The sequence below is a fragment of the Tricharina praecox genome (genome assembly GCF_024521635.1).
Source record: "Tricharina praecox strain CBS 144465 chromosome Unknown BZA05scaffold_1, whole genome shotgun sequence".
In the NCBI taxonomy this organism is placed as follows: Eukaryota; Fungi; Ascomycota; class Pezizomycetes; order Pezizales; family Pyronemataceae; genus Tricharina; species Tricharina praecox.
This window is the reverse complement of record NW_026250403.1, coordinates 1009460-1033794: the sequence shown is the minus strand read 5'-3', so window position 1 is coordinate 1033794 and position 24335 is coordinate 1009460. Positions and strand designations below refer to the sequence as shown.

The 24335-nt window shown below is 55.8% G+C and overlaps 8 protein-coding genes across 8 annotated transcripts; 5 read left to right on the top strand and 3 right to left on the bottom strand.

The window, feature by feature from the left end:
• Nucleotides 1-1258: 1258 nt before the first annotated feature.
• On the bottom strand, nt 1259-4118 carry BZA05DRAFT_381999 (high affinity sulfate permease). Its single transcript, XM_051482065.1, has 5 exons — nt 3805-4118; nt 3585-3740; nt 3329-3500; nt 2804-3264; nt 1259-2748 (listed from the first exon to the last, which is right to left on the bottom strand). Exons 1-5 carry the CDS (start codon nt 4060-4062, stop codon nt 1411-1413), a joined length of 2385 nt encoding a protein of 794 aa, XP_051344244.1. The 5' UTR covers nt 4063-4118; the 3' UTR covers nt 1259-1410.
• A 3194-nt stretch (nt 4119-7312) lies between these two features.
• BZA05DRAFT_381997 (uncharacterized protein) lies at nt 7313-9817 on the bottom strand. The gene is made up of 4 exons (XM_051482064.1): nt 9495-9817; nt 8737-9433; nt 8572-8680; nt 7313-8517 (listed from the first exon to the last, which is right to left on the bottom strand). Exons 1-4 carry the CDS (start codon nt 9649-9651, stop codon nt 7510-7512), a joined length of 1971 nt encoding a protein of 656 aa, XP_051344243.1. The 5' UTR covers nt 9652-9817; the 3' UTR covers nt 7313-7509.
• An 84-nt stretch (nt 9818-9901) lies between these two features.
• BZA05DRAFT_381996 (N2227-like protein-domain-containing protein) lies at nt 9902-11473 on the top strand. The gene is made up of 2 exons (XM_051482063.1): nt 9902-10104; nt 10173-11473. Exons 1-2 carry the CDS (start codon nt 9962-9964, stop codon nt 11257-11259), a joined length of 1230 nt encoding a protein of 409 aa, XP_051344242.1. The 5' UTR covers nt 9902-9961; the 3' UTR covers nt 11260-11473.
• A 667-nt stretch (nt 11474-12140) lies between these two features.
• BZA05DRAFT_9649 (uncharacterized protein) lies at nt 12141-13606 on the top strand. The gene has a single exon (XM_051488846.1). It carries the CDS (start codon nt 12261-12263, stop codon nt 13428-13430), a length of 1170 nt encoding a protein of 389 aa, XP_051344241.1. The 5' UTR covers nt 12141-12260; the 3' UTR covers nt 13431-13606.
• Nucleotides 13496-13961, top strand: BZA05DRAFT_414412 (uncharacterized protein; the record flags this gene model as incomplete). Its single annotated transcript, XM_051485256.1, has 2 exons — nt 13496-13647; nt 13724-13961. The coding sequence occupies 2 exons, from the start codon at nt 13496-13498 to the stop codon at nt 13959-13961; spliced, it is 390 nt and encodes a 129-aa protein (XP_051344240.1).
• A 720-nt stretch (nt 13962-14681) lies between these two features.
• On the top strand, nt 14682-15960 carry BZA05DRAFT_330370 (uncharacterized protein; the record flags this gene model as incomplete). Its single annotated transcript, XM_051480533.1, has 4 exons — nt 14682-14935; nt 14999-15178; nt 15271-15303; nt 15372-15960. The coding sequence occupies 4 exons, from the start codon at nt 14682-14684 to the stop codon at nt 15958-15960; spliced, it is 1056 nt and encodes a 351-aa protein (XP_051344239.1).
• A 2954-nt stretch (nt 15961-18914) lies between these two features.
• BZA05DRAFT_9606 (SacI homology domain-containing protein) lies at nt 18915-22214 on the top strand. The gene is made up of 3 exons (XM_051488842.1): nt 18915-19225; nt 19295-20094; nt 20145-22214. The coding sequence occupies exons 1-3, from the start codon at nt 19003-19005 to the stop codon at nt 22023-22025; spliced, it is 2904 nt and encodes a 967-aa protein (XP_051344238.1). The 5' UTR covers nt 18915-19002; the 3' UTR covers nt 22026-22214.
• BZA05DRAFT_9602 (uncharacterized protein) lies at nt 22173-23791 on the bottom strand. The gene is made up of 4 exons (XM_051488841.1): nt 23635-23791; nt 23474-23577; nt 22449-23402; nt 22173-22389 (listed from the first exon to the last, which is right to left on the bottom strand). The coding sequence occupies exons 1-4, from the start codon at nt 23687-23689 to the stop codon at nt 22321-22323; spliced, it is 1182 nt and encodes a 393-aa protein (XP_051344237.1). The 5' UTR covers nt 23690-23791; the 3' UTR covers nt 22173-22320.
• Nucleotides 23792-24335: the final 544 nt, after the last annotated feature.

The window sequence follows — 24335 nt, the reverse complement described above, 5'->3', positions numbered from 1 at the left end:
CTACATCGAAATCTTGGAACTACATTTCCATCTACATCTGAATTCGCAATCCCACCACAATCCAGTACATCTTCAAAACGACCCCACTACAACTTCACCACATCCCACCACAACCTCACCACAACCCCACCACAACCTCACCACAACCTCGCCACAGCCTCACCACAACCTCACCACAACCTCACTTCACCACCTCACCCACAACCCCAACCTCACCAACCCCACCACCAACCCCCGCCCCCCGCCCCCCTCCAACCCCACAACCACCTCCACCCTACCATAGCAGCAATGTGTCACTACACATTAACCCACCACATCCTCTGCTCCCACAGCACGTACACACCACAGATCACCTGCTCCTCTCGCTGCCCAGCGCCGACGAGTGCAGCAAAACAGGGGACAACACATACACACCTGTACCGACAGATGCGGCAGCCGCGGCAGTCCCGACTGCATGTATCAGAAGTGTACCGGCGGAATGCTTGTTACCGCTGCGGCGGCAGCTACAACAGCGGACGTGGCAGCGGCAGACCTAGCGGCAGACCTAGCGGTGAAAGTGTCGCTTTAGGATCTGGAAGACCATCTGGATGGGCAGGAGGCCTAGGAGTTGGAATAACCCGCCTAGCAAGCTGGATGCTCGGGAGTGTCGGCCAGAGCCAGAGCCAGCGGGGGCGGGGGCGGGTGGCGGAAGCTAGTGAATGGCAGAGGGGGATGCAGTGTGAACGGTGGCAGAGGGGGATGCCGCTGGGCGGGGGGTTGGATGGAGACGATGGAGGGGTGGATGGAGGGGTCGACGGAGCGGTCGGGATCGAGGCGGAGGATTGGGAGGTTGAGGAGGCGGAGAGAGTGGGGGTTCAGGACGGGTGGGTTTTGGTTAATTGAAGGGGGGATGGGGTGGGGTCGGAAAAAAAAAGGGTGCGGTTGAGAGGGTGGGGTCGAGAGGGTGGGGGAAGGTGTAATGGATTGTGGAAGTTTTGGCGTTTGGAATTTGGCATTTAGAAGCATTTGGCATTTGGCATTTGACGTTGGCATTTGGGGTCGGCGAGTGTTTTTGGTTTGGTTTAGAGGGGTGAAGTGGGCTGTGGGAGTAATGTGCGGGCTGTATATACCTACGATAGATTGGCGGGGAGCTGAGAGGAAGCCGATACTTGGTGGTATATTCTGTTTGTCTGTTTAATCATTGTTTGCATGCGACCTATAGAGTAGAGATCATGACAATTATTTGGTGGTATGGCTGCAGCACGAGCATCGATCACGAGTGACACACTGTGGACATCGGAGTAAACCATCACTTTTTTCCGAAACCACACATTACCGAACGGTACCGCAGAACATGAAAAAAATCCAGCAAAGAAGCCCCCAAAGATCGCAAACCCAAAGATGAACATAACCCAACCTGCTCCTATCCACTCATCCACTCTTCGAGCTCTGCGCGCTCAACTCCGACCCCACCTTACCATACGCCAATCCCTCCAAATTCGGGATATCGATATGGAAGAACGGCGTATCCTGGCTCATCGCGGGGCCCCAATGCTCCTCCTCGTGGGCAGCGACCTCAACGTCCGAGTACTGTTCCTTGCCCTGGAAGCGAGCGTCCTTGTGGTCCTTGGACAGGACATAGCTCTTGAACATCTTCCAGTTATTACCGCCCTCCCCTCCGGCGGCTGCAGCACCCTTCCTCTTCTGATGGGACGACACAGCGCGGCCGTCGTCGTCGCGCCGCGGGACCACCGCCGCAACCTCCGTGAACTCGGAGCTGGACTGTCCAGTGCCGAAGCCGCCGGCGAGCAGCGACCTTCGCACCCACGGGGAGATGATGTTGGCGAAGTGAAACTCGACCTCGCGGTCGGCATACTTGTTGAGCTGGCGTCTGGTATCGACGAGACACTGGATGCCGGTGGTATCGATGCTGGCCACAGCCGAGAAGTCGAACACGACCGCGTTGAGCACGGGACGCGTGTCGCCGTCGATCTCGGCCTGCGTGAAGCCGCGGCGGGGGCCAATGTCGTTCCACGGCCTGTCGCCAAGCGTCGGGAATGCGTTCGGCTTGCCGCGTTTGGTGATCCGTTTGATCTCGTCCACTACCACGTCGCATTGTGTCGAGCTGTTGGGGTACGTAAACGACTCGCTGGGCCGGAAGACGACGACCCCCGGTGGCGGGTTCTGGATCTTCGCATCCGGGTTGAGCACGCGCTTGTCCACTGGAACCCAGATGTCGCGGGCCTGCTGTCCGTTGCTGAGGCGGAGGCGACCAAGGAATTGTCCACGCGGGCGCGCGATTCGGTAGAGGAGGACGAGGGCCGAGGAGATGATCGCCCAGTAGATGCCATTCTCGATGTTGGTGAAGATGGTGATGAAGACGGCGGCGAGGAAGATTATCGCCTCGAGGGGCTGTACCCGCCAGAAGATGTAGACCTGGCGCGGTGGGGACATCAGATCGGTGACGGCGTGAATGATCACGGCCGAGAGTCCGGCCATCGGGATCCAGTAGAAGGCGTCGGTCAGAGCGTAAAGGGCCAGGAGAACGACGATACCGGTGACGATTCCTGCCGCCGGGGTGCGTACGCCGGATTTGCTCTTGAGCGCAGTGCGCGAGAAGGAACCCGTCGCTGGGTAAGCACCGAAGAAATTACCGATCACGTTGGTCATGCCAATGGCGATGAGCTCTTGGTCCGGGATGATCTTGTAATCATTGATGCGGCCAAAGGACTTTGCGATGGCGATGTGTTCCAGGAGCAGGATAAGCGTCTGCACGGGGTCAGTACAGAGCTTCATGCAATATAGGGATGACTGCGTGGCTTACGGCGACCGGAATCTGCGGTGCCATGGCACTGAGCAGGGTGCTATCGATCCTGAGAGGGCCAACGGCCTGAAATCCTCTGGGCACATCCTTCAAGATCTTGACCCTGGGCTCCCTCCCGGCCGCAATGTCGCCGCGAACAGTCAACCAACTGGCCAAGGTGACGACGACGACCATGAGTCCGTTGCGTGTGACATTGGCAAAGAAGAACTTCCTCTTGTGCTGCGGATATCTTCTCGCCAGATACTCCAATCCGAAGCGGATGGCGTACAGCCCGAACAAGGCACTGAGCCCGAACGCAGCATCCAGCTTGGTGTGCTCGAGATTCTTGAGAGTGTTGATGACCACCTTGTACGCCGACTCGCGGGAGTTGACGTATTGCTTTGAGATGCCCAGGAGTGCGGGGAACTGTGTCGAGGCGATAGTGAAGGCGCTGCCCGTCATGAAACCCGCCACAGCGGGTGCTTAAAGACCATGTCAGCGGACCAATAAACAATAAGTGCATGACGAGGTGCATCATGTACATACCAGGGATAAACTCTAGAATGAAGCCGACTCGGATCAAGCCGATTCCCAAACATATGATACCGCATATGAAGGCTAGTGCTGTAGCAATCTCCGCATTTGTATATTCATTCCCGGTGGTTTCCTTCACGTGGGCAATGACCTTTGCAACCTCGAGTGACATGACGGCAACGGGCTGGTCACGTGTCAGTTCGTACTCTAAATTGTATATCATGGGGAGGAGCGAGGAGAGCGAGGAGAGCGGGGAGGGGACACAAACACCAATGGTGACGTCTTTGCTTGTGGCAAAGAAACAGTAGATGAACACTCCGATGAAGCTCGAATAGAGTCCGTACTCCGCAGTCAAGGATGCAAGAATGGCGTATGACATGGACTGTGGAACCACCACGGCTCCGACCGTGAGACCGGCGATGACCTGCCCCGCGCCGTCATATATTAGCCAATCATTCTCCACGTGGTGGGACGGGTCGGTAATATACATCTCCTGTCAGCCACGTCAAGTTGTATCGATAGATCCACGTTGCGATGGGGAATAGGCTGAAGAAATAGTCCTTCAACTGTCCGGGGACGTTGTCGAACGTCCTGGCAGCCCAGTCCTTGGTGCTGATGGTGCGGTCGACGAACTTGTTGTCCCCGTACGCAGTGTGGGCGGAATCGGCGCCGGTGATATTGATGTTTGACGAAACCCCACTGAGCTTCTCGTCCGCACTCGCTATCCTGTCTGGTGTTGTTGCCATGATCGTGGTCTGTTTGACTGTTCCGGAGCTTGATAGCCTCCTCCAAACTTTACGCGGGAGCGCATGGTATTTGTACTGCTACTGCTTCCCCGGAATATTCTATTCAACTGATAAATGACGGCTTTTTGGGAGGGGGGGAGTGGTAATTTGCGTCCCCGCGAGAACCCCCATTTCGAGGAGGTTGAATTTAGCGGGATTTCGAGGTGGGCCAGGTGGATAAACCTACGGTCATCACCGGCCGGCAGAGAGCAAGCGAGAGGCCAGTGCCAAACGCGGGTGGGTTCAAGGTAGGAAGCTCGCGGTGGTGCGTAGGAGTATTGGGGGAGGTGGGTGGGCACAACTGCGGTGGCACTGCGATTCTGCGGGCCTGCGAGTCTGGGACCATGCTACCGTATGGCCGGAGCATGATCTACAACTTTCGTCAATCAGCCAGAGCTCCCACCAGTACGGTGGTTTCGAGTAATAGCTACACATTTACTTAGCTCATGTTTCTGCTGCAGTTTTACCGACCAGATTGGCTCAAAGAAGGTGTTGTAGTCGACTATCATTCTGAGTGTTGTAATATCACACAAACGCAGGGAGGCGAGCACGCAATATTGCATCTCCATTACGCCCCGCCACCCTAGCAAACAACCACGAAACCGCCATAATTGGTTGTTTGGCGAGCGAGCGAACAACAGAAACTGTATCTATGTAGGGGCCCGGGATTACTGCACAGGGGAATGCGAAATCAAGCTTTTGGTCCTGAGCTTGTCCCTAGATGTTGGGTGTGGTCATGCAATATCACGTGACTTGGGAATGTACCCTTGTGGTGTATAGTTGGCGCACGAACCACCACTACCACCACCTCCACCACCACCCCACGATAGACTTATCTATGTTTCACTTCTCGACGAACTCATTGGTCTTCAAACAGCCCCCCAGTGCCGCCACCTCGGTCTGTCCGAATACCAATGGATTAACCCAATATTTATAGCAATATAGCATTGCAGCTCCTCCTCCTCCCCGGCCACATCCAAAAGCTGCTGTAACTGGAGTAAACCGGGGCCAACTACCCATGAATTTTATACAGCCCACCTAACCCAAACCAAGCATCCTCTCTACGAGATCTTTGGGACGTTGACCCCCCTGCGTAGCCATAGTAGCGGGACTGAGCACCCCCCCTCTCTTATGAGAGAAGAAGAAGAGAAAAAAGAAGTAAACGCGGAGAGAAGCGGCAAAAAAAAAGGAAGTGGATTTCGGTTCCGCGGATAACGATGGCCGTATCATAGATAGTGGGTAGTTTGGTAGTCTGAAACACCTACGGGATGAGCTCCAGATGTCGAAATATCCCGTGCTCCAGCTCAGCACCGCACTTTCCGCCGCCGCCAAGAACATGTATGTATGAATGTATGTAGGTATATCGCGTGCTTTTCCGCCATATGGCGGTGGCTCGTGAGAGACGGCAGGTCGTACATAGCCCCCCACCCCACCCGCGTTCGTGTATGCTTCACGACATCCCCCGCTCGGAATCCTCCGTCCCTCATTGTCTCCGCCCTTGTCTGCTGTCTGCTGTCTGCGACCACGTACAAGCCCTCGATTCGGCCAGTGAGTCGGTGACCGTGAAGCTGGCTGCTGAGATGATCTGTTGGTTCAGTTGGTTCTGGCGGATGCCGGAAGGTGGTGGTGGTGGGTGCAATATCAACCCGGAGCATCAACAAACAGGACGCTGTCTGAAGCGCACGTGTGAGCTCCCCGCAGCTGCCTTTCTCTGCTCATATGTCACCGGCCAGATACCACCCACCCAGCAATCAGCACCCAGTACCCACCGTGCATTTGTGAACTCGGATAACAAGGTTGTATCATATCATAGTTATCATACAGTAGCAGTAGCTTATCTTGCAGTGGACGGCGATCTGCGTGGATGGATGTCCATGGCCATGGTGGCGGTATATACTTACCTAGCTGTGAGCCTGTGGCAAGCCTGTCTTTTTCGCTTCTGCAGCTGGGGAAGAGGGAGGCGGTAACATGTATAGTACATATACCTCCCCTAGATCGTAGATATGCCGTTACTGTGCTCCCCGGGCCATTTTTGAACGTGCGTGAGTCCACAACTCAGCAACCGTACGGCTGTATACAACCAAAGTTGATCCGTTCAAAGTTCACATATCCTGGTATATATCAAGTGATAATTCTGGCCTCAATTTAGGTGTTCCCATCCTAGGTACCTAGTTAAGGAGAGAAATGCCTTCAAGATGCGAAAAACAATGTGCAGAAATATCCCAAAACTTTGGGAATATTTCTTATAACCCCTTATTGATCATTTGGGGCTCATCAGATGATGTCGAGTTACCTATCAGAGTCAAAAATGTACAAGATTTGGTATTTATGTATGTACCTGAGTTGTGGCTGTTCAAAAATTCGGATTTTCGACCAAAACTACGATGTTGAGGGAGCTGTGACCGCACACAGAAAAGGCCAACTACTTAACGAGCATTACGCAGAGCCCGTAGTACAGCAAGGCGAAGATAATCCTAGGTTCTCTAGACTGTAGAAACCTCATGGTTGAGCTCATGGTTGAGCTGTCAATCGGCCAAACATCGGTCAAAATCGTATCGTCCGGAAAGCTTGTCGCCACTCACTCACTCGGCAAGGGACATAACCAAACCTTGAAAAGATAATCATCAATAGGAGATCGCAGAGATGAGGTCCATCTAATTACTGTATAGTGAAGGGGTAGCTGGCTAATTAGAGGGACTGTCAGAGTTGGGAAATCCGTATTTTAAAGGATACATTGACCGGAAACGAGCTACGATCCAGGGGATACCACATCTTTAAGAAAATCGTAGTGATATGGCATCAGTACCTACGGTCAAATATGTACGTGTTTTTTATGTTCTGATACCGATACGATATCTTTCTAGTAGGAAACACCGTTTTTATTAACCCTCCTTGAACTATACGGTACCTACTCTAGTAGCTACGCTGTGGGCTCAGGAGGGCTGTCTTGCATTATCTACCGTATGTGATGTTCTCCGAGCGACAGCGAGCTCATGATATCCTCGCCAGCTCAAATGGGCGTGTCGAGGTGGGCGGGTGGCTGAGTGGGTAGCTACGTTGAAATCACGGTGGCGAGGTGGATACCAACTTGGCTTCTGGGTGGCTGCATACGCACTTGCGGATCGTCGACGCTGGGAACACGCCCAGCCGTGTGATGGTGGGTGATCCAATCTTCAATCACGATTCACCGGGACCGAGAGGTCAAGAAACAAGGCATAGTATCATACAAGCGGTTCGAAAGGTAAAGAGAACAATCGTGCTTATTTCCCTGGACAAAGAGAACAATCTTTTTTTAACTCCCTAGTCAAAGAAGAAGAAAAACTCCCATCATTCGAGGTAGGTACCTATGTAGTATTACGTCCGTAGACCAATAACACGCACCTCCCCGACCTGCCAGTATTCATTTCCCTAGACCCAGTACTGATCCGGCACTTTCCAACTAGGAGGAACATTATCTATGATATCCTGCTCCGTCGGCACATCTGTTGGGTACAACAGATGTTGCGCGACTTCGGGCTCCAGCCACTTGACGGTCTTGTCCTCTGCGAGATAGGTCTCGACGAACTGGTTGACGAGGAGCAATACGGGTCTCAGGAACCAATCTTCAGCCTCGTCGCGCAGCCCCTCGTCTGCCCACATCTTGTTCCTAGCACTGGGGTCTTTCAGGACCTGTGGCGGGCGGTCGTGCTCGCTCTCGACGTCGTCGTAGCGGTCGCCGTACTGCAGGTCTTCCATCGTGATCTCGCCGTACTCCTCGTCGTGCACTTCCTGGAGCTTGCGGACGTGGAAGGCGAACATGCCGTACTCCATGCGTCCGCGCTTATCTATGCGGTCCTTATAGTGGGGTTCTCTCTTCGTGCCGCGGCGCACCGGGTAAAGATATCGTTCCGGGATCTTGAACGGCGCGTTTTTCTTCAAGTCGTCCTTGTCGTAGTAGACGTTCTTCGCGTCGGGCTTGTACTGGTTAGTGAGGTCTGCGATCGCCACGCTGTACGGCGCATACATCGACTTCTGGAAGTTGTCCAGGCCGACGATGCGCGTGTCCTTCATCATCAGGCAGGACCGGATGTCGTTCCACAGGTAGAGCACGAAGCGCTTGTTGTCTGCGTACAGCTCCCGCTCGTTCCCGCGGATCGCATCGAGCTTGGGTCTGCGCGTATATGCTCGGTGAAAATTACTCCTCACATTTGCCAATGCTGTCAGTCCATTCGGCAAAGCCGGGCGGTTTAATAGCGCTCGGATTGATCGCCCTTTGTTGTCTCGCACTCGTTCTGCGTTCAGGGCATACGCATCCATTCCCTTCCAGTATTGTAAGTTCCGCGACACGACCGCCCGAAGCATGTCTTCGACGCTTGCCCATGGTCCGAAGTTGAGATTCTCGTCAGTGGCCTTTACGTAGTTGGAATACAGGTAGCTCTTGATGAAGATTAGTTAGAGCCCAATCACACCAAGCGGGATATTCGCACGTACCATGTGTGGAGCCGTCACGAGTGGCTGATCATCGCCGCCGCCTCGAATCATTTCCGAGCGCAGAAACAAGAACATGATGCGTATGAGGGCCAACTTCCGGACAAACGACCTAGAACAACGTGAGTATTCACTTTCGAAATACGAGTGGGCATCAATCAAACCAACCTCCTCTGCCTCCAACTCCACCCAAAGGTCCCACGGCCCTTGACTTCCGGCCTTGCCGTCTTTCTATCCTCCACATTCGAATCCTTTCCCCACTTCTCAGCGTAGCTGCATCCCACCACGTCCTGCTCAAACAAGTACGGATGCTCATGCTGGGCATCATGCATGATGACTTCCGGGACCTGTGCATGTGGGAAAAACCTGCCCTCCTCGTATCCCCTCTGGATCCTTTTCGGCACGGAAACACTCGCATCGATCTCTGCGCCAGGCCTCAGGGCCGCCCCCTTAAGTCTCCAGTCCCTCAGATACTCCCTGACAGTAACACTCCCGGCGACCCCAGCGGCCCTAACCTTTCCCGCACGCTCATCCCTTCTTTCCTCAGGGCGACACCACTGTTTCCACCCATCGAACTGTGGATCAGCGCGATGCCGGTCCTTGCGCCCGATCCAGAGCCCCCGCTCCCGCTGCTGAGCCAGTGTCAGCTGCACCATCTCTTGCTCCGATAGCCCCTCGTTGACCCGCTTGTGCTCCAGCTCGAATAGCCGCACGGCGGCCGCTTGCTCCTCCGCCGTGAATGCCCGCGAAGGCAGGTACCGCTCGTGGGAGGACGAGGCGTAACGCGGGCCGTGGGGTCGGGAGTTCCCCACGGGGGCAAATAGCTCGCTCAGGCCGTGAGACTTCGACTTCGACTTCGACATTGCTAGGTGTAGATGTCGGTGTCGTAGTCGTGAACAATGGGGAAGTTTGAGGGTTGTCCATACTGTTATATATGCCGTATCCTAATAAAGAAGTTTTACATCGGCGGAAATGACCGCGTCGTCCACGGAAGGGAAACAAGGCTTCAGTGGAGCATGAAAGGCCAGGCAAACAAAGAATCATTATTGATCCGGTGTGATTGTGGGAATCGTGGAGTGACATGAGTAGGAAAAAGCATGTGTTGCAGGCTCATTTCATACTAGTGACATAGGTAGTGTGGAGACAAAGAACCTCTGGTGGGCAGGAGCGTGTCAAAGCACCGTGCACTCGGTGATCTGGATAACACTCTACCTGGAGATCATCATACCATGTAGGCGATCGACTCTTTGGCAAGCACCAAGTGGCCTACCTAGGGTAGGGGTTGGTACTCTATGTAGTAACGGTAGCGTGGTAGGTGGTCACGTTGGATCAACTTTATCCCGCTGCCAAGTCAAGTCCCACCCCGCCGCAGCTTGACAACCGCAATTCCGCCATGGCTGGTCATCCACACGAGGTCTCGGAGGAGTCTGAGTCAGAGGAGAAGCTCCACATTCCGACCGACCTCCAGAAGCCTCTCAGCGATGTTTCCTCGTCGACCGAGCTCGAAACGGTTCTCTCCACACTGGGTGCCTACCAGTCCGTCATTTCGTCCCTCCCCGCGTTTACACCTCTGCTCCTGGCTAACTCAACTCTCGTTCCGGCAGCCTCTACCGGCAAACAGCTCACAGCAACCTAACCCACCGTCGCCGACATCAGTTCCACGCGCTGCCACGGTACCAGCAATCGGTCCTGTCCGCCGAGCCAATCAATTACCTGGCCACGCTCGGCCGTCTGGATGAAGCGATAGAACACAATGCGGAACTGGCCGAAGCCATCTTCCGGCACTCCATCGAAGCGTTCGGAATCGAGCCGGAGATCCTCAGTCGCAAGGACTGGCTGATGAACGTCACAGCCGAGGACGTCGACAAGGTGCGGAGCACGCTGAAGCAGTTTTACCGCGACTGGAGTGCGGAGGGCGCATCCGAGCGCGAAGTCTGCTACGCACCGGTGATGGCGGCGCTCTCACAGCGGTTCGGGCACCTCTCGCCGGCAGAAAAGGGCCGGATCTCGGTGCTGGTGCCCGGGGCCGGCCTGGGCCGGCTAGCATACGACATTGTCGTGGCGGGCTACGCAGCGCAGGGCAACGAGAACTCGTTCCACCAGCTGATGGCGTCGAACTACGTCCTGAACTGCACGTCCGCGGCGCGGCAACACACAGTGCACCCGTTCATCAACTCCTTCTCGAACCACCGGTCGAGGACGAACCAGCTGCGCGGGGTAGCGGTGCCGGACGTGCACCCGCCGGCGCTGCTGGCGCGCGCCGCAGAAGAGGACCGCTTCTCGATGACGGCGGGCGACTTCGTGTCCGCGTACAACAACGCCGCCTCCGAGAGTGCGTTCGACGTCGTCGCCACTGTCTTCTTCATCGATACTGCCGTCAACATCTTCTCGTACCTAGAGACGATTCACCGCGTCCTGGTCGACGGGGGCGTCTGGATCAATTTTGGCCCCCTGCTGTGGCATTGGGAAAATCGTGAGGCGGATCTGAAGGCTGCTGATGAGGATGCACAGGGTGTCGAGTTGACGGTCGAGGAGGTGCTGGAAGTCGCCAGGAATATCGGGTTCAGGCTGGAGAAGAGGGAGAAGGGGAGCTGCGGAGAGTACATTGGCAACGGAGAGGGCGCTATGCTGAAGTGGGTCTATGAGTGTGAATTTTGGATTGCTGTCAAGATACCGAGAGCGAAGGAGTGAGCTGAGGATGGGGGTTTCGGGAGTGTTCCTTAAGTGAACAAACACCAGGCCATCTTTTTTTCTTGTTCTTTTTTAGAGGCGAAACTCGTCCCTGATGGAATACCTGTTTCCAGTTAGTAGTGTACATATCCGCGACGTCGCACGGCAGCGAGGAATGAAGCGTCGTGAAGTCATTACCGTACATGCGAATACAGCGAGGAATGAAGCGTCGTGAAGTCATTACCGTACATGCGAATACAGCGAGGAATGAAGCATCGTAAAGTCATTACCGCACATACGAATACAGCGAGGAATGAAGCATCGTAAAGTCATTACCGCACATACGAATACAGCGAGGAATGAAGCATCGTAAAGTCATTACCGCACATACGAATACAGCGAGGAATGAAGCATCGTGAAGTCATTACCGTACATACGAATACAGCGTCAGACGCATACGGAAATCAGTTACATATGGTATCCAGTGCAGAGTGATTCAACGTGCATTTTACAGCGGACGGTGTCAAAGACAAGCTTTCGTTCCGCCTCATGGGGGAGCCCAGAGACCGCCTCGCAGATCCAATTGCATAAGTGGCCCCCCACATCAACTGCATGCATGGCACGATACTCACCTCTCACTTACTTACTTACTGGTACGCCACACCACACCTGCCGCAATACTGCCCCTCGGTCTGCCCTTTGTCCACGAACAAAAACGACGCATGCACAGCAGGTGCTTGAGCGCATAGCTAGCAATGGCCCGCTGTCCGACGGGAGATGAGTGCTATTTACCGAGTGTAGGTACGGTACTCTACTGTACTTGATACCCACCTGGCATGTTGGACTTCGTGTCGCTCCGAGCCACCGCCCACTCCGCATGGCCCAACACACGCCTCCATTGACCAGGACAGCCCATCAGTGACCACGGGCCCTCGGAGGGCCCACGGAATTGCTGTGATAAGTACAACCAGCATTGATGGGCGATGATTCTGTTTGCAACCTATGACTCGATGGAACTGTAGATGGTCGAGATTCGCCACCCGCCACCCCGTTTGTCTCTCTCTCCCTCTCGCTCTCTCTTCACCGAGCTCCCCAAAGGCCTAGTTCTTCGTTCTCCGGGCCCATCTTTCCATCGGCCACTCTTTGGAAGCAGTTTAGTTCGTTCCTGGCCGAAGTCTACTCTACGCTTTACTCCAACTGTAGGTGCTCTACGGACCGCTTACCTATGTGCGTGTGGCCATCGAAAGAGCCTGCCTGCAAATGACATTGCATCCATCTCTCCTCTCTGGCCTGGCGCTGTGCGAAAGCAGATGGTTTGTTCGACGCTTCTCTCGTTGACACGTCGACAGGCAGAATCGCGTGTGGAGACCTCCGTTTACCGCTCGCTCGCCATACATGCATGCACGCCATGCAGCTCCAGCCGCCTGTACATACATGCGGCGGCGGTGGTGGTGGTGATGCAGCTGGCAGCGAGCTACTCTAGGGGCGAGGTCAACTCTGCAGCCCTCTTTTTCCACCGTAACGCGACATCATCTTGCGCCGAGCCTTTCTGCTATCAGAACAGCGAAAAAATCAATCGCGCGAAACAACTGCACGCCCAATGCCCGAGAAACGAAATGTTCGTCTCAATTCCTTTGCTAGTGGTGGGGGTGCGAGGGTTGAGACGAGACCGCGCAGCCAAACGTCAACGAGGACTGTGGCCCTGGCCTGGCAACCGAGCCACTGAGGGAGACGACTGGCCCGACGGCCAACCAAACCCCTCCACCGACGTGGAGCTGCTTAGGCCGGTAGTTCTCCAGTACCCCACCACCACCACGCCCGCGACCACCGCGACCACCGCAGCCATTGCAATCACCTCGACCGCCCTGTCCTCTTTTTTATGGCCTCAGCGATATGCGTGCGAAGAAGGCTTATTGATTTTTCTTTGCACGTGGTCCCATTCCCAGCTCGCAACGCTATTGGACGATCACGCATGCAGGGTCCAAACTAACAACTGTAAGCCTCCCCACGCCGTGTACACGTCGTTCCTGGACATAAGCCTTTTTCGTCGACAGGAACGAGGTCCAGATCTGCCACCAGTCGTAGCCCGCGGTTCCTGCTTTGTTTCGATCCCCCGGGAAATTCCACGCGGTGGGGCCGCGGGGAGACACGCATATTGCAGCATATGTGCGGCCCAGAGCGGACCAGCCTGAGACCAGCTCATCACAGCGAACATTCGCTGGAGATTCGCTGGAGGATGGCCAGCGCTGACTCGCCCATGACGCTTGCCACCCTTTTTTTCTTTCTTCTTCTCGCCGGCTTGAGCCTGCTCCTTCTGGCGCAGCTGGTTGCTGTCAACGCTCTCGCCGGTCCGCTGGGAGGTGGTGCGCTTTCGCTTCAGGGCGATCCGGAGGGGCTGTGTCGCGAAACGTAGGTGTCGGCTCGCTCAGGTACAGCTCGCTCTAATGTACTTCGAACTTGGTTGGCATACTCCGTTGCGGGGAAGTAACAGCGCTCACCAGAGATCTCGCCCCTCGCCCATCACAGCGCAGGCCTCGCACTGGCTACGGCTCTGGCTCCGGCTCTGGTGCCGTTCTGGCTCTGCTCTGGCTCCGTCCGTATCTCTGCCACACGATCTCTATGACGAGAGCCAGCAGAGCGGGAGCGGCAGCGCGCGGACAAGGGAGACCGTCGAGAGGACGGGGGAGGGGTTGGGGCGGAAGGAAAAGCGTCATCTTGTTTAAACCATCTGTTCGTGTCATACATAAACCAGCTGTTTGAAAATATCCGTCTCGCTCGAGAGCATCACCGCACTCCAAACTCTCCGGGCCCACCACCCCCTTCTGATTCTGCTGCGCTGTGTTGACCGCAGAGCAATCGTCCGTCATCCCCCCTTCTATTCTTGTTTACCCACCACCCGTCCACACACATCGTCAGCTATTCACCACATACCACGTCTGTCTTGATTGCCGGCTGTCGGGTTTCCTACCCAAAGGAAATACTTCCCCTTGATTGATACTTCGAGGCCCTTCTTCTTTCCAGCTGCTGCGAACGCGGCCCCGGCCCTCTACGCAATCTTCCACGTCAACAATTCACTGCCGCCCCCATATCGTCTGTCCGTTGCCCTCTCTCGTCGTTGCGCCCATTCTCCGATCCTCCAAGGGCCTCCCCATTCATTCGCCAAACCATATAGATACGCCTTTGTGGTTGCTGGTTTTTATAGGAGTACGCTGTCGCTTGCTCCCGCCCTCCGAGCGTCCCTATTCTATTCACTCGCTCGCTCAGGTTACTTTTCCTTTTTGTACCTTGTCCCGTCCCCCCCGTTCCCTTATCGATAGTAAGAGTGGACGGACCACCGCAGCGTTACACGCAGCCCTGCACCACATCGGCCCGAACCGAAAACAAGCATGTCTCAGACCACGTCTCGGCGCGGCCCGTTCTCCGGCGGATCAACGACCACTTCGATGCTCGGCCTTCTACTATTGCTATGCCTCCTCTTCGCACCGCAGTGCGCGGCACACATGGTGATGTCGGAGCCGCCGCCCATAAACTACAAGACCAACCCGCACTACAACACGGCAAAGGCGGATTTCGACTACACCGCGCCGCTGTCGCCGTCCGGCTCGAACTATCCGTGCCGCGGCCACCTGAAGGATCTCGACACGCCCGAGGGTGCGAGTGTGAGGGACTATGCGCCCGGTGGGACTTATGATCTCAAGTTTGTTCCTTTCCGTTCCTACCTGCATGTTTGAACCGCCTCTAACATCATGGTAATTTGTAGGATTGACGGAGGAGCGGCGCACGGCGGCGGGTCGTGCCAGGTGTCGTTGTCGTTCGACGGGGGCGTCTCGTACACGGTTATTAAATCGTACATTGGAGACTGCCCCCATGCCAGTGGAGGTGGCGCCTTCCAGTTCACTATTCCCCAGGGAACGCCGGCCGGCACGGCGGTGTTTGCATGGTATGTAATTAGATACCACCCACCCGCCCGCCAGACAGATGTTCCGTTCTCGAAATGATTGCTTGCTAACGCGGTTTGTTTTCGCGCCAAAGGACGTGGTTTAATCAGATAGGAAATCGGGAAATGTTCGTCTCCGTCTTCATTCCATGTTCCTTTACTCCCCGGTTTGCTAACACTCGATTTTGGCGGGTAGGTACATGAACTGCGCCGTCGTAACGATCACGGGCGGCAGCTCACGGATCAAGCGGGCGCTCACTGGGCCGGCCGTATTCGTCGCCAACGTTGGCAACGGCTGCACCACAGCCGCAGGCACCGACGTGGTATTCCCCGATGCGGGCGAAGACGTCGCGTTCGCCGGCGACGCGGGGAAACGCGCGGACCCCGTCGGCACGTGCAACGGCAAGTCGTTCACGGGCGGGGGCGCAACAGGCGGCGGCACGACTGGCGGGGGTACGGGAGGCGATACTGGCACCGGAACGGGAACCACCGGAGGAGGAGGAGGAGGTACGGGCACTGGTACAGGCGGGACTACAGTGGTCACGGGAGGTGAGATTCCTGAAGCGACCACTATACGTGAAGCCACTACAATCCTTGAAACCGTGACGGCCACTGAGCCGTTTTTTCCGCACGGAGACCACGATGGTGGCCGGCGGCGTGGTCACGCGCACACAGACTGTGGTCACGGCGGGTGTTTTTACGCGCACGAGGACGGCCGGCGGGACCGCCGCTACAAATACCCCGTCTCCTTCGCCAGGTATTATTTTGTGCCGCCTGGTTGTTGAGGATGGATTATACCCTCCACGCGCGCTTTGCGTTTTTTTTTGGAAAGAGTTGGAAGGAATGATTGATGTGCGGGAGGAAATGATGCTGACTATATACGTGGGTTTCATAGACAATGGAAACGCCGTCGTGGTCGACGAGGGCACCGACGGCCAGGGCTGCGATTATTGGCGGCAACAGGGGTACATCTGCAGTGCGGGGCCGCCCACGATGACGCCGATCGGAAATGGCATCGCGATATTGGTCATATCCTGGGTGGGGTTGGGATTCGTCTTGGGGTTGGTATAGACGGTAAGATTTGGCTGTGGTATGGTGATGGGTGGGAAAGGGGCGTTATGGTTATGATTACTGCTGCTGCTGCTGCTACTGCTGCTACTACTATACTGGCGTGGTTAGATTCGGTTGCTTCTTCGAGCGGCGGATGAGACGGGATGTTCCCGCTCTCCTGATATTCGCATTCTTATTCTCATGCTTCTTTACTTTACTCTATTATCTTCCCTTCTACTCTACTCTTGGGATTCCCGAGCCCAGCCTAGCGTCATAGATCTCCTCTCCTCCTCCTCCTCCTCCTCCTCCTCCTCCTCCTCCTCCTCCTCCTCCTCCTCCTGCATCTAGAAGGCATGAATGGGCACGCCGCCTCTCATCGCTGCCCCACATACCCCCTGGGCCCTCCCCACATCGTCAGAATACCTACGCAGGCTTTATCACTCATACTCTATACCCATATACCCATAACCCTATTTCCTCATCAAAAAATACTCTCCTATCATTCCTACTGTTTCTGTTTCATGATTGAGCATATAAATTTCTTTCTTCTACGGCGTTATAAGGTTAAAGGTTCCCCCGACCCTTTATGAATACCCCGGGTCTTGACTTTTCCTTTTTTACTCATGTTGCATGATTTATGATTTATGATTTACGGTTACGGTTATGATTTTGCGAGGGCCTGGTTTTGGTAGATATTGAGGGGGGATGTAGATTGGATGGTTGGATGATTGGTTGGATGGGATGGAGTATCTAGTTTTTCGATGATAGGTAGCCTTACTACCTATACTGTTATGTTAATAGGATGGGAAATGAGAGTGTTTACTCTGGAAGTTTCGTGCTGCTGTGCCTAGATGCCTAGATGCTCATCATGAGGCCCGAGGGTTGTGAAGAATGACTTTGGTTGGGGATTATGATAGGCCACGCGAGTATAATAACGAAGTTTGCGTGAATGCTTTGGGAGTCTGGGGAGCTCGTTTCCCAGGAAAACCAACGATGGGTAGAGTACCGTCCCCCAGTGAGTGCCCATAGTTCCAAGTTCCAAGTTTGAAATCCGCACGACATTGAGCCGGATACCAACTACCTATAGTAGCTAGTCACGAGTGTGCTATCACTACTAGTTTACCACGGTACTCGTGCTGTTCGGGCCGGTTGTCGTGATGGGGGACGGTTGTTCGAATTGTCGTCCGGCTAGGATCTGAAGCCTGGAGGTGTTTGCTGATGCGGACCTGGGTACTTGCTTGCTTGGGTAAGTGCACATTTACTCCAATCGGAACATATCAGCAAGACTACCGGTAGAGTGGTTAGGCAGGTTTCCGCCGCTCAAGGACCACCTATTGAGATGGCTACCGGGACAATGGTTGCCTACTATGGTATTGGAGTACCTGCTCTAGCGTCAAGCTGCCAGGCACCACAGCTCATTGGTCCCGGGTATGACGGCAGGGTGGGGGGACAACGGTGGGGACGAAATATCCTCGGGCCAGGACTGGTCGGCTTCTGGCCAGGAACGGATTTCCGGGCGGGGTGGTGCCCCGTCACGCTTTACCGTCACCTCCCCACGCTTCGCGGCGGCCTTCACGGCTTACAACCATCTTGCCGTTCGGATCGCTGTTTGCGTTTCAGAGCCAGCGGTAAGCTTGTAATTTGGATTATCTCCAACCCGGTTATGGTCATGGTCATGAACTCGACGTGGCCCCTGCCAAAGCCAAACCTAAAGCCACTCGACTCACCGCGCTGGATTTCTACATCAATGGCAGGGCTCATTGTGGTTTACATAACCCACGCTCTTTTACATGCAGGATGTCAGTCGTAAGCCAGCTGGTTTTAGCTGGGAAGGGGGGAAAGCACGATATACATGGGATATCACTCGACGATTCAGTTCTCGTCGGATGTGGACGCGGACGTAGGTATTGAATACCAGTTTCCGTGTGGTATCCTTAGTATTCCTATACCTTTTGATTACCTCGAGCGGAGAGCTGGGGGTTGGGGCTGCTCATACATACTTCATAGTATAGACGGCAGGCAGGATACTGGTAGAGTACGGTACCGGAAATACGCATGCCATGCTCAAGACAAGTCGAACACGGTACATACACTAGGTATGATGAAACCAAAAACAAAGCTTCAAACACCAGCCTTGGGTCGGGTTGTCAAGCTATTGTCAACCCAGAGTGTTTTTTTTGGTCCTGGCCAGGGTTCGCGTGGTTATGAATCGTGATTTGCCCGGTCGTGATTTAATACCTGGTACATACCGGTACCGGTGCCGTACCAAGCTACCGTTCCTAGCATGACACTGATTCATCTGGCACTTTTGACCATAAGCGAGAGAACCCACAAAGTGGATCTCATGGGGTACTCTACATGTCGTCGGTAGATAGTTTGGAATTCCGCATGGTGCTGGGATCTAGCTCGCTTTCGCTTGACGATAGCTCCTCGGCGGTAAGTGCCGTCGATCCAGTCAGCCGCTGTCGTCATGCATCCAAGCAACCAAGCAGCCAACCCCACCGGCCGACCAGGTGCCTGGGTACTGGGTACTGGGTCTCAGTCAACTCCACCAAGTTTTCCGGCCCACTTGCCTGCCTGCCATGCGTTGACGTATTGTGATCTCATCTCGTCCCCTTGAGCCTCTCGAGCCTCTCGTCCCGCTCTGCCGCGTATCCCGTATCCCATATAAAGTAAAACCAGTGACCACCGATACTCTACATATACCCCGCTATAGCTCCCATACCTATCACGCACGCGCCCACGACCAGTTACGACCACGACCAGATACGAGCACGATGCCCCCCCTCGCCCGCAAGCTCCTAATCATCGCGGCAGCCGAAGGGCTCATCCTCTCGCCATTGCAGAACTCGCGCGCCAGCCGGTCGTCGCCTCCCACCAAGGTCCCGCCGGGCAGTGTCCGCGTCGACTATGGCACGCACAAGATTAGCGCGCACCGTGAGGGGCCGGAGTCGTCCGGCGGCGGCGAGAGTTCGCGGGTCGAGGCACACGGAATCGCTGGTATGCTTTTCTAACTCCAGCCCCAGCTCCACTCCCGCTCGCTTGCCGGCTTGCTCACGGGATGGATAGGACTCCTGAAAGTATCGCCGACCGACTCCTTCCTGATCGCGATTACGGAGCGCGAGCAGGTGGCTACGATACGGGGACAGCATGCGGTGTATGTCATCACCAATATCGCGCTGATCCCGCTGTCGTCGCGGAGCGACGCAGCGCTCGCGATCGACCGGAGCACTGCTGCGGCGGTGAAGCGGCACGCAGTGACGGACGGGCACGGAGGGAACGGGAGCGAGACTGATGGCGGCGAGACGGATGTGGATGCCGACGAGGATGCGATCGTGGATGATGAAGTGCAGGATCAGATTGCTGAGGTGGGGAAGGCGGCGGCGGAGGGGGGGAAGCGGCAGAGTACTAGTACCACCTCCGTCGGTCAGGATGTCATCGCGAAGAAGGGCGCGTATGGAAGGTTTGCTGAGAGCTGGTTTTCGAAGCGTGGGTGGACGGTGGATCGTAGGCGGAGCGAGGGGATGAGTGCTGAGGCGCCGGTGAAGGCTGTTGGTGATGCCGAGATGAAAAAGCCCGAGAATCAGCCGGCGCCCCCGACTGCCGAGGGCGATATCGTCGAGGGCGAGAAGGCGGAGGCGAAGAAGGATGCAGCCCCGGTTGAGGAGCAGGCGAAGGAGGTCGCCGAGGCCGTCAAGGAAACTGTCACCCACAGCCTGACGCCGAAGCTGCTGCACACGACGAAGTTGTTGCTGGCACAGAGCAGGAGTTTCTACTTCAGCTACGACTGGGATATCACGAGGTCGTGGGGATCGCAAACCAACTCTATGAGTAATGGGGTTCCGCTATTTAAGATTGTAGATCCGCTGGTAGGTTACGCTCTTGAGTTGCACGCTGTCAGTTTCTGACTTGGGAACAGTACTTCTGGAACAGACATCTCCAGCAGCAGTTCATCGACTCTGATCAGCACGGATTCGTTCTCCCTCTCATGCAGGGCTTCGTCGCCCAAACAACTTTTTCAGCTACACCCTCATCGCCTCCTACACCGGCGGAGACGCAGAATCCGGGCCCTACGGTAGTTGAGGAGGAGTCTTACAATCCACATGTTGTCAAGACGGAGGACTTTGCCACGAAAGGGGCCACAACACTTACCACCAGCCAAAAGAAGTTGGTTTTAACCATCATCTCTCGCCGGTCGATTCGCCGTGCCGGACTCCGTTATCTTAGACGCGGCGTCGATGATCAAGGCCACACCGCAAACTCGGTCGAAACCGAGCAACTGCTATCAACTGAGAACTGGGATCACGTCTTCAGCTACCTCCAGATCCGTGGCAGCATCCCGTTATTCTTCTCCCAGTCGCCATACTCCCTGCGGCCTCGCCCCGTACTGCTACTCTCGGATGAGAGCAATGCAGCGGCAATGCGACAGCACTTTAGGAATGTGCAGGAGCGGTACGGAGATGTGCACGTCGTCAACCTGGTCGAGAAGCACGGCTCCGAGGCGATCGTGGGAGACAAGTACCGTGACTACGTGACGAACATGAACACCACGGATTCCAGTCCGCAGATCGGCTGGACGTGGTTTGACTTCCACTCGGAGTGTCGAGGCATGCGTTTCGAGAACGTGAGCAGGCTGTTCACCGAGATTGGAGATGTGCTGGACAAAATCTCGTACACAGAAGAAGTCGCCGGATCCGGTATTAAGTCTCGCCAGAAGGGTGTGCTTCGGACGAACTGCATGGACTGTCTCGACCGTACCAACGTCGTCCAATCCGGAAGTGCTCGTCGAGCGCTTGAGACGCAACTCCAGGCGCTCGACATCGAACTCAAGGACTCGGACCGCACCGAATGGTTCAACATGATCTGGGCGGACAACGGCGACGCAATCTCGAAGCAATACGCCAGCACCGCAGCACTCAAGGGCGACTTCACGCGCACACGAAAACGCAACCTCCAAGGCGCACTCACTGACTTTGGCCTGACTATGACCCGCTACTTCACCAACATAATCTCCGACTTCTTTACGCAGTGCAGCATCGATTTCCTCCTCGGCAACGTCACCGCCCAGGTCTTCTCCGACTTCGAGGCCGAGATGATTTCGTCGGACCCGGCGGTGTCCCTCCTGCGCGTGCGCGAGAACGCCATCGAGATCTGCAGCAAAATAGTCGTCGCCGACGAATCCGAGCAGCTGCAGGGCGGCTGGACATTCTTCTCTCCACGGGAGCCGGGGACGCGTCGCGGCGGGGGCATGGTCGAGAACGTGCTACTCCTCACCGACAAGGCCGCGTACATGTGCATCTTCGACTGGGCGCTCGAGAAAGTGTCCGCATTCGAGCGCGTGTCCGTCGACGATATCACCACTATCCGCAAGGGCGTGTACATCACCGGCACCCTGGCGGGCTCCCATGTCGACGAGGAAAGGAACGTCGGCTTCGTGCTCGAGTACACCGCTAGTGACCTCCAGAAGGACCTCGTCCGTGTCAACACTAGGAGTCTACAGACGCACCCGGCACATACTGCTGAGAGCCGCCCGGCCTCTGCTGCAGGCCCGAAGGACGCCGCGAAGAAGTTCTGGGCGTTTAAGGCTATGCCCGCATCTGTTTCCTCCGCCGCCAGCAGCGCAGAGGTGAAGAGTAAGAGCGAGAAAGAAATCGTCGATGCGGTTTGTGCGCAGTTGGCTGGTGCGGCGAGTGGTGTAAAGGTTGAGGAGTCGGATATCGTCTCGCTCGCCGAGGCGAAGAAGGGGACGGGACTGGTGGAGAGGTGGGGATATGCTGTCAAGAGGATGGTCTGGGCTTGATTGGAATTTGGCTTTTGTTTTCAGCGTTAATATTTTCTATGTACTTATTCCCTCTGGTGTTTCTGGTACCAATCACGATGAATATGCCAAGTTACTCTGTCTTAGAGTCCATCACACGAGCTCACACGGAATCTGAGCATGTTCCAGTACCAAGTCCCGTTCAATTCCGCTCCACCGAACAACCAAAACCAGAAGCACAAGCTAACAACCAAAACCAGAAGCACAAGCTAACAACCAAAAAAGCGCTCCACTCCAAAAGATCAAATGTACCACCTCCCTCGGCCGCACTCACCGATCAAAACCTGAAAACTCCAGCACTTCCCTGTTGCTGCTGAGCCGGCGGTAGATCCGGCGTGTGAGGTGTCTGCATCGCCACCGTTAGGCACTCGTGATGAAAGAAGAGTAACAAGAGCGCGAACTCACCATCGGACTGACAGGACTACTACCCCTCCTCTCCCTGACATCTCTAGCCCCATGCATAACCGGCGCCACGGGGACCTCGCCGACATCGCCGACCCTGGCATTCCCGACAGCAGCAAACTGTTCCCTCTCCCTCAGCGCCGCCGCAACCGCCTTCCTATGCCCCTCCAGTGCAATCGAGATGACATCATTAGTCTCGATCAGGGTAGTGAGGGTATCGGCATCGGGCGGCGCCGGCTCCTCGGCCTCGATGTACGCATGCATCGACCTCGCGGCAAGCTTGCAGCGGTCCGAGAACTCGCGGATCAGCGCGTTATCGGGGATCTCGGCCTGCGGCGTGGACTGCACCAGCTGCGTGAGCAGCGTGGCCGAGGTATTCGCCTCGCTGATTCGTGCGACGAGCTCGGTCGGCGAGGGGAGATGCGGGCGGGATGGGGATGCGTTGTTGTTGTTGGAGCCAGGTCGCGGCGGTATCATCGGCGGCTGCTGCTGTTGGTACTGTCCGCGCGCCTGCGACGCCGCCGGCGTCTGCAGCTGTATCTGCGGGCGCTTCGCCTTCTCGCGCAGCCACAGGTCTCGCAGCGGCTGCAGGCCCTCGTCGGCGATCCGCCCCGGGTCCTGCGAGAAGTAGTCCAGCGTCTCCCCCAGGATCTGCCACACGCTGGGGTCGCGGCCGTTGCGCAGCAGGTCCTTGATCGCGGCCAGGAACTTCGCCTCGCCTAGGTGCCGCGTAAACGTGTACCCCGGGTTTTGCGCCAGGATTCGCAAAAGCATGATCGAGTTGTAGTGGATGTACGGCCGCGACGAGTTCTTCGCCGAGAGGTATTGGCGGAGGGCGGTGGCGGCCTGCGCCGCCGCCGCGGGTGAGGATTCGGCGTTGTCGACTATCACGGGGAGATGCAGGAATTCCTCGCCTGGCTTGGGGTTGTCCGGACCACCGGTCGAGACGAAGAGGTGCTGTGGCCCGACTGTTAGCTAATGGGCTCCCCCGACCGACCTCTCGAGCTCCGAAAGGACAAATGACGTACGATGGCATTCAGTAGATCGCCCTCAGGTGTCCCGCTGCTTGCCAGCGGCGCAGTAATCGACATTCCACCGCTCCTACTACTGCTACTTCCATGGCCGCTGCTGACTGCCATGGTTCCCCGTCAGCTAACGCCCCCCACTTAGGCAGAAGAGGGAAACTCACCACCCTCAGCACGCGTCTTGATAGAAGAGAAGACCTTCTTGAACCGCTTATCCATAGCTGCTATGTCCGTATGCGAAAGTAAAAGCGAGAGAAAGTGCGAGCGAGGAGAAAGACGAGTGTAGAGTTAAAGGTTTTCGAGCGAGGTGTCGCATCTATGTACGAAGTATAGTAGCGTCTCGGTGTCGCTGTCGCATGGCCGTTGTATCCCCACCAGGTACTATATCTGGAGCGATCTAGCTCCGGAGTGGCTTTGGTGAGCTCAAAGCGCGGTTGCAGACTCCACAGAGGGTGGGGCGGGGCTGGGCTTGGCTAAACCAACTCCGCCTTCTGGACGCGTATAGGATAACGCATGCACTTGGTCATGAGTGCGTGGTGTCGCACTGACGCGCGGGAGCCGAAAATCTACGACGACGGCTGTGGGAAACGTGGCGCAGAAACGAGCCTGTCGGATACAGCCCGGGAACTTGGAAGTGTGAAGATACTCTAAATCAATACTCTGCAGGTGAATCATGTGGCTCAGCTTGACGACGTCGTTGAGATTCACTGTGAGGTCCGGTAATGGCATCGGCGCTGCATGGAGGGGGGCCTGAGGATGATTCGGTTTACTAAGCACTAGTTATCTACGTGTGGATTTGTAGGTTTCATAGGTACCCAGTTACACACTCCCCTCGCAGGCTCCATTCATACTTGGTATAGCTGTA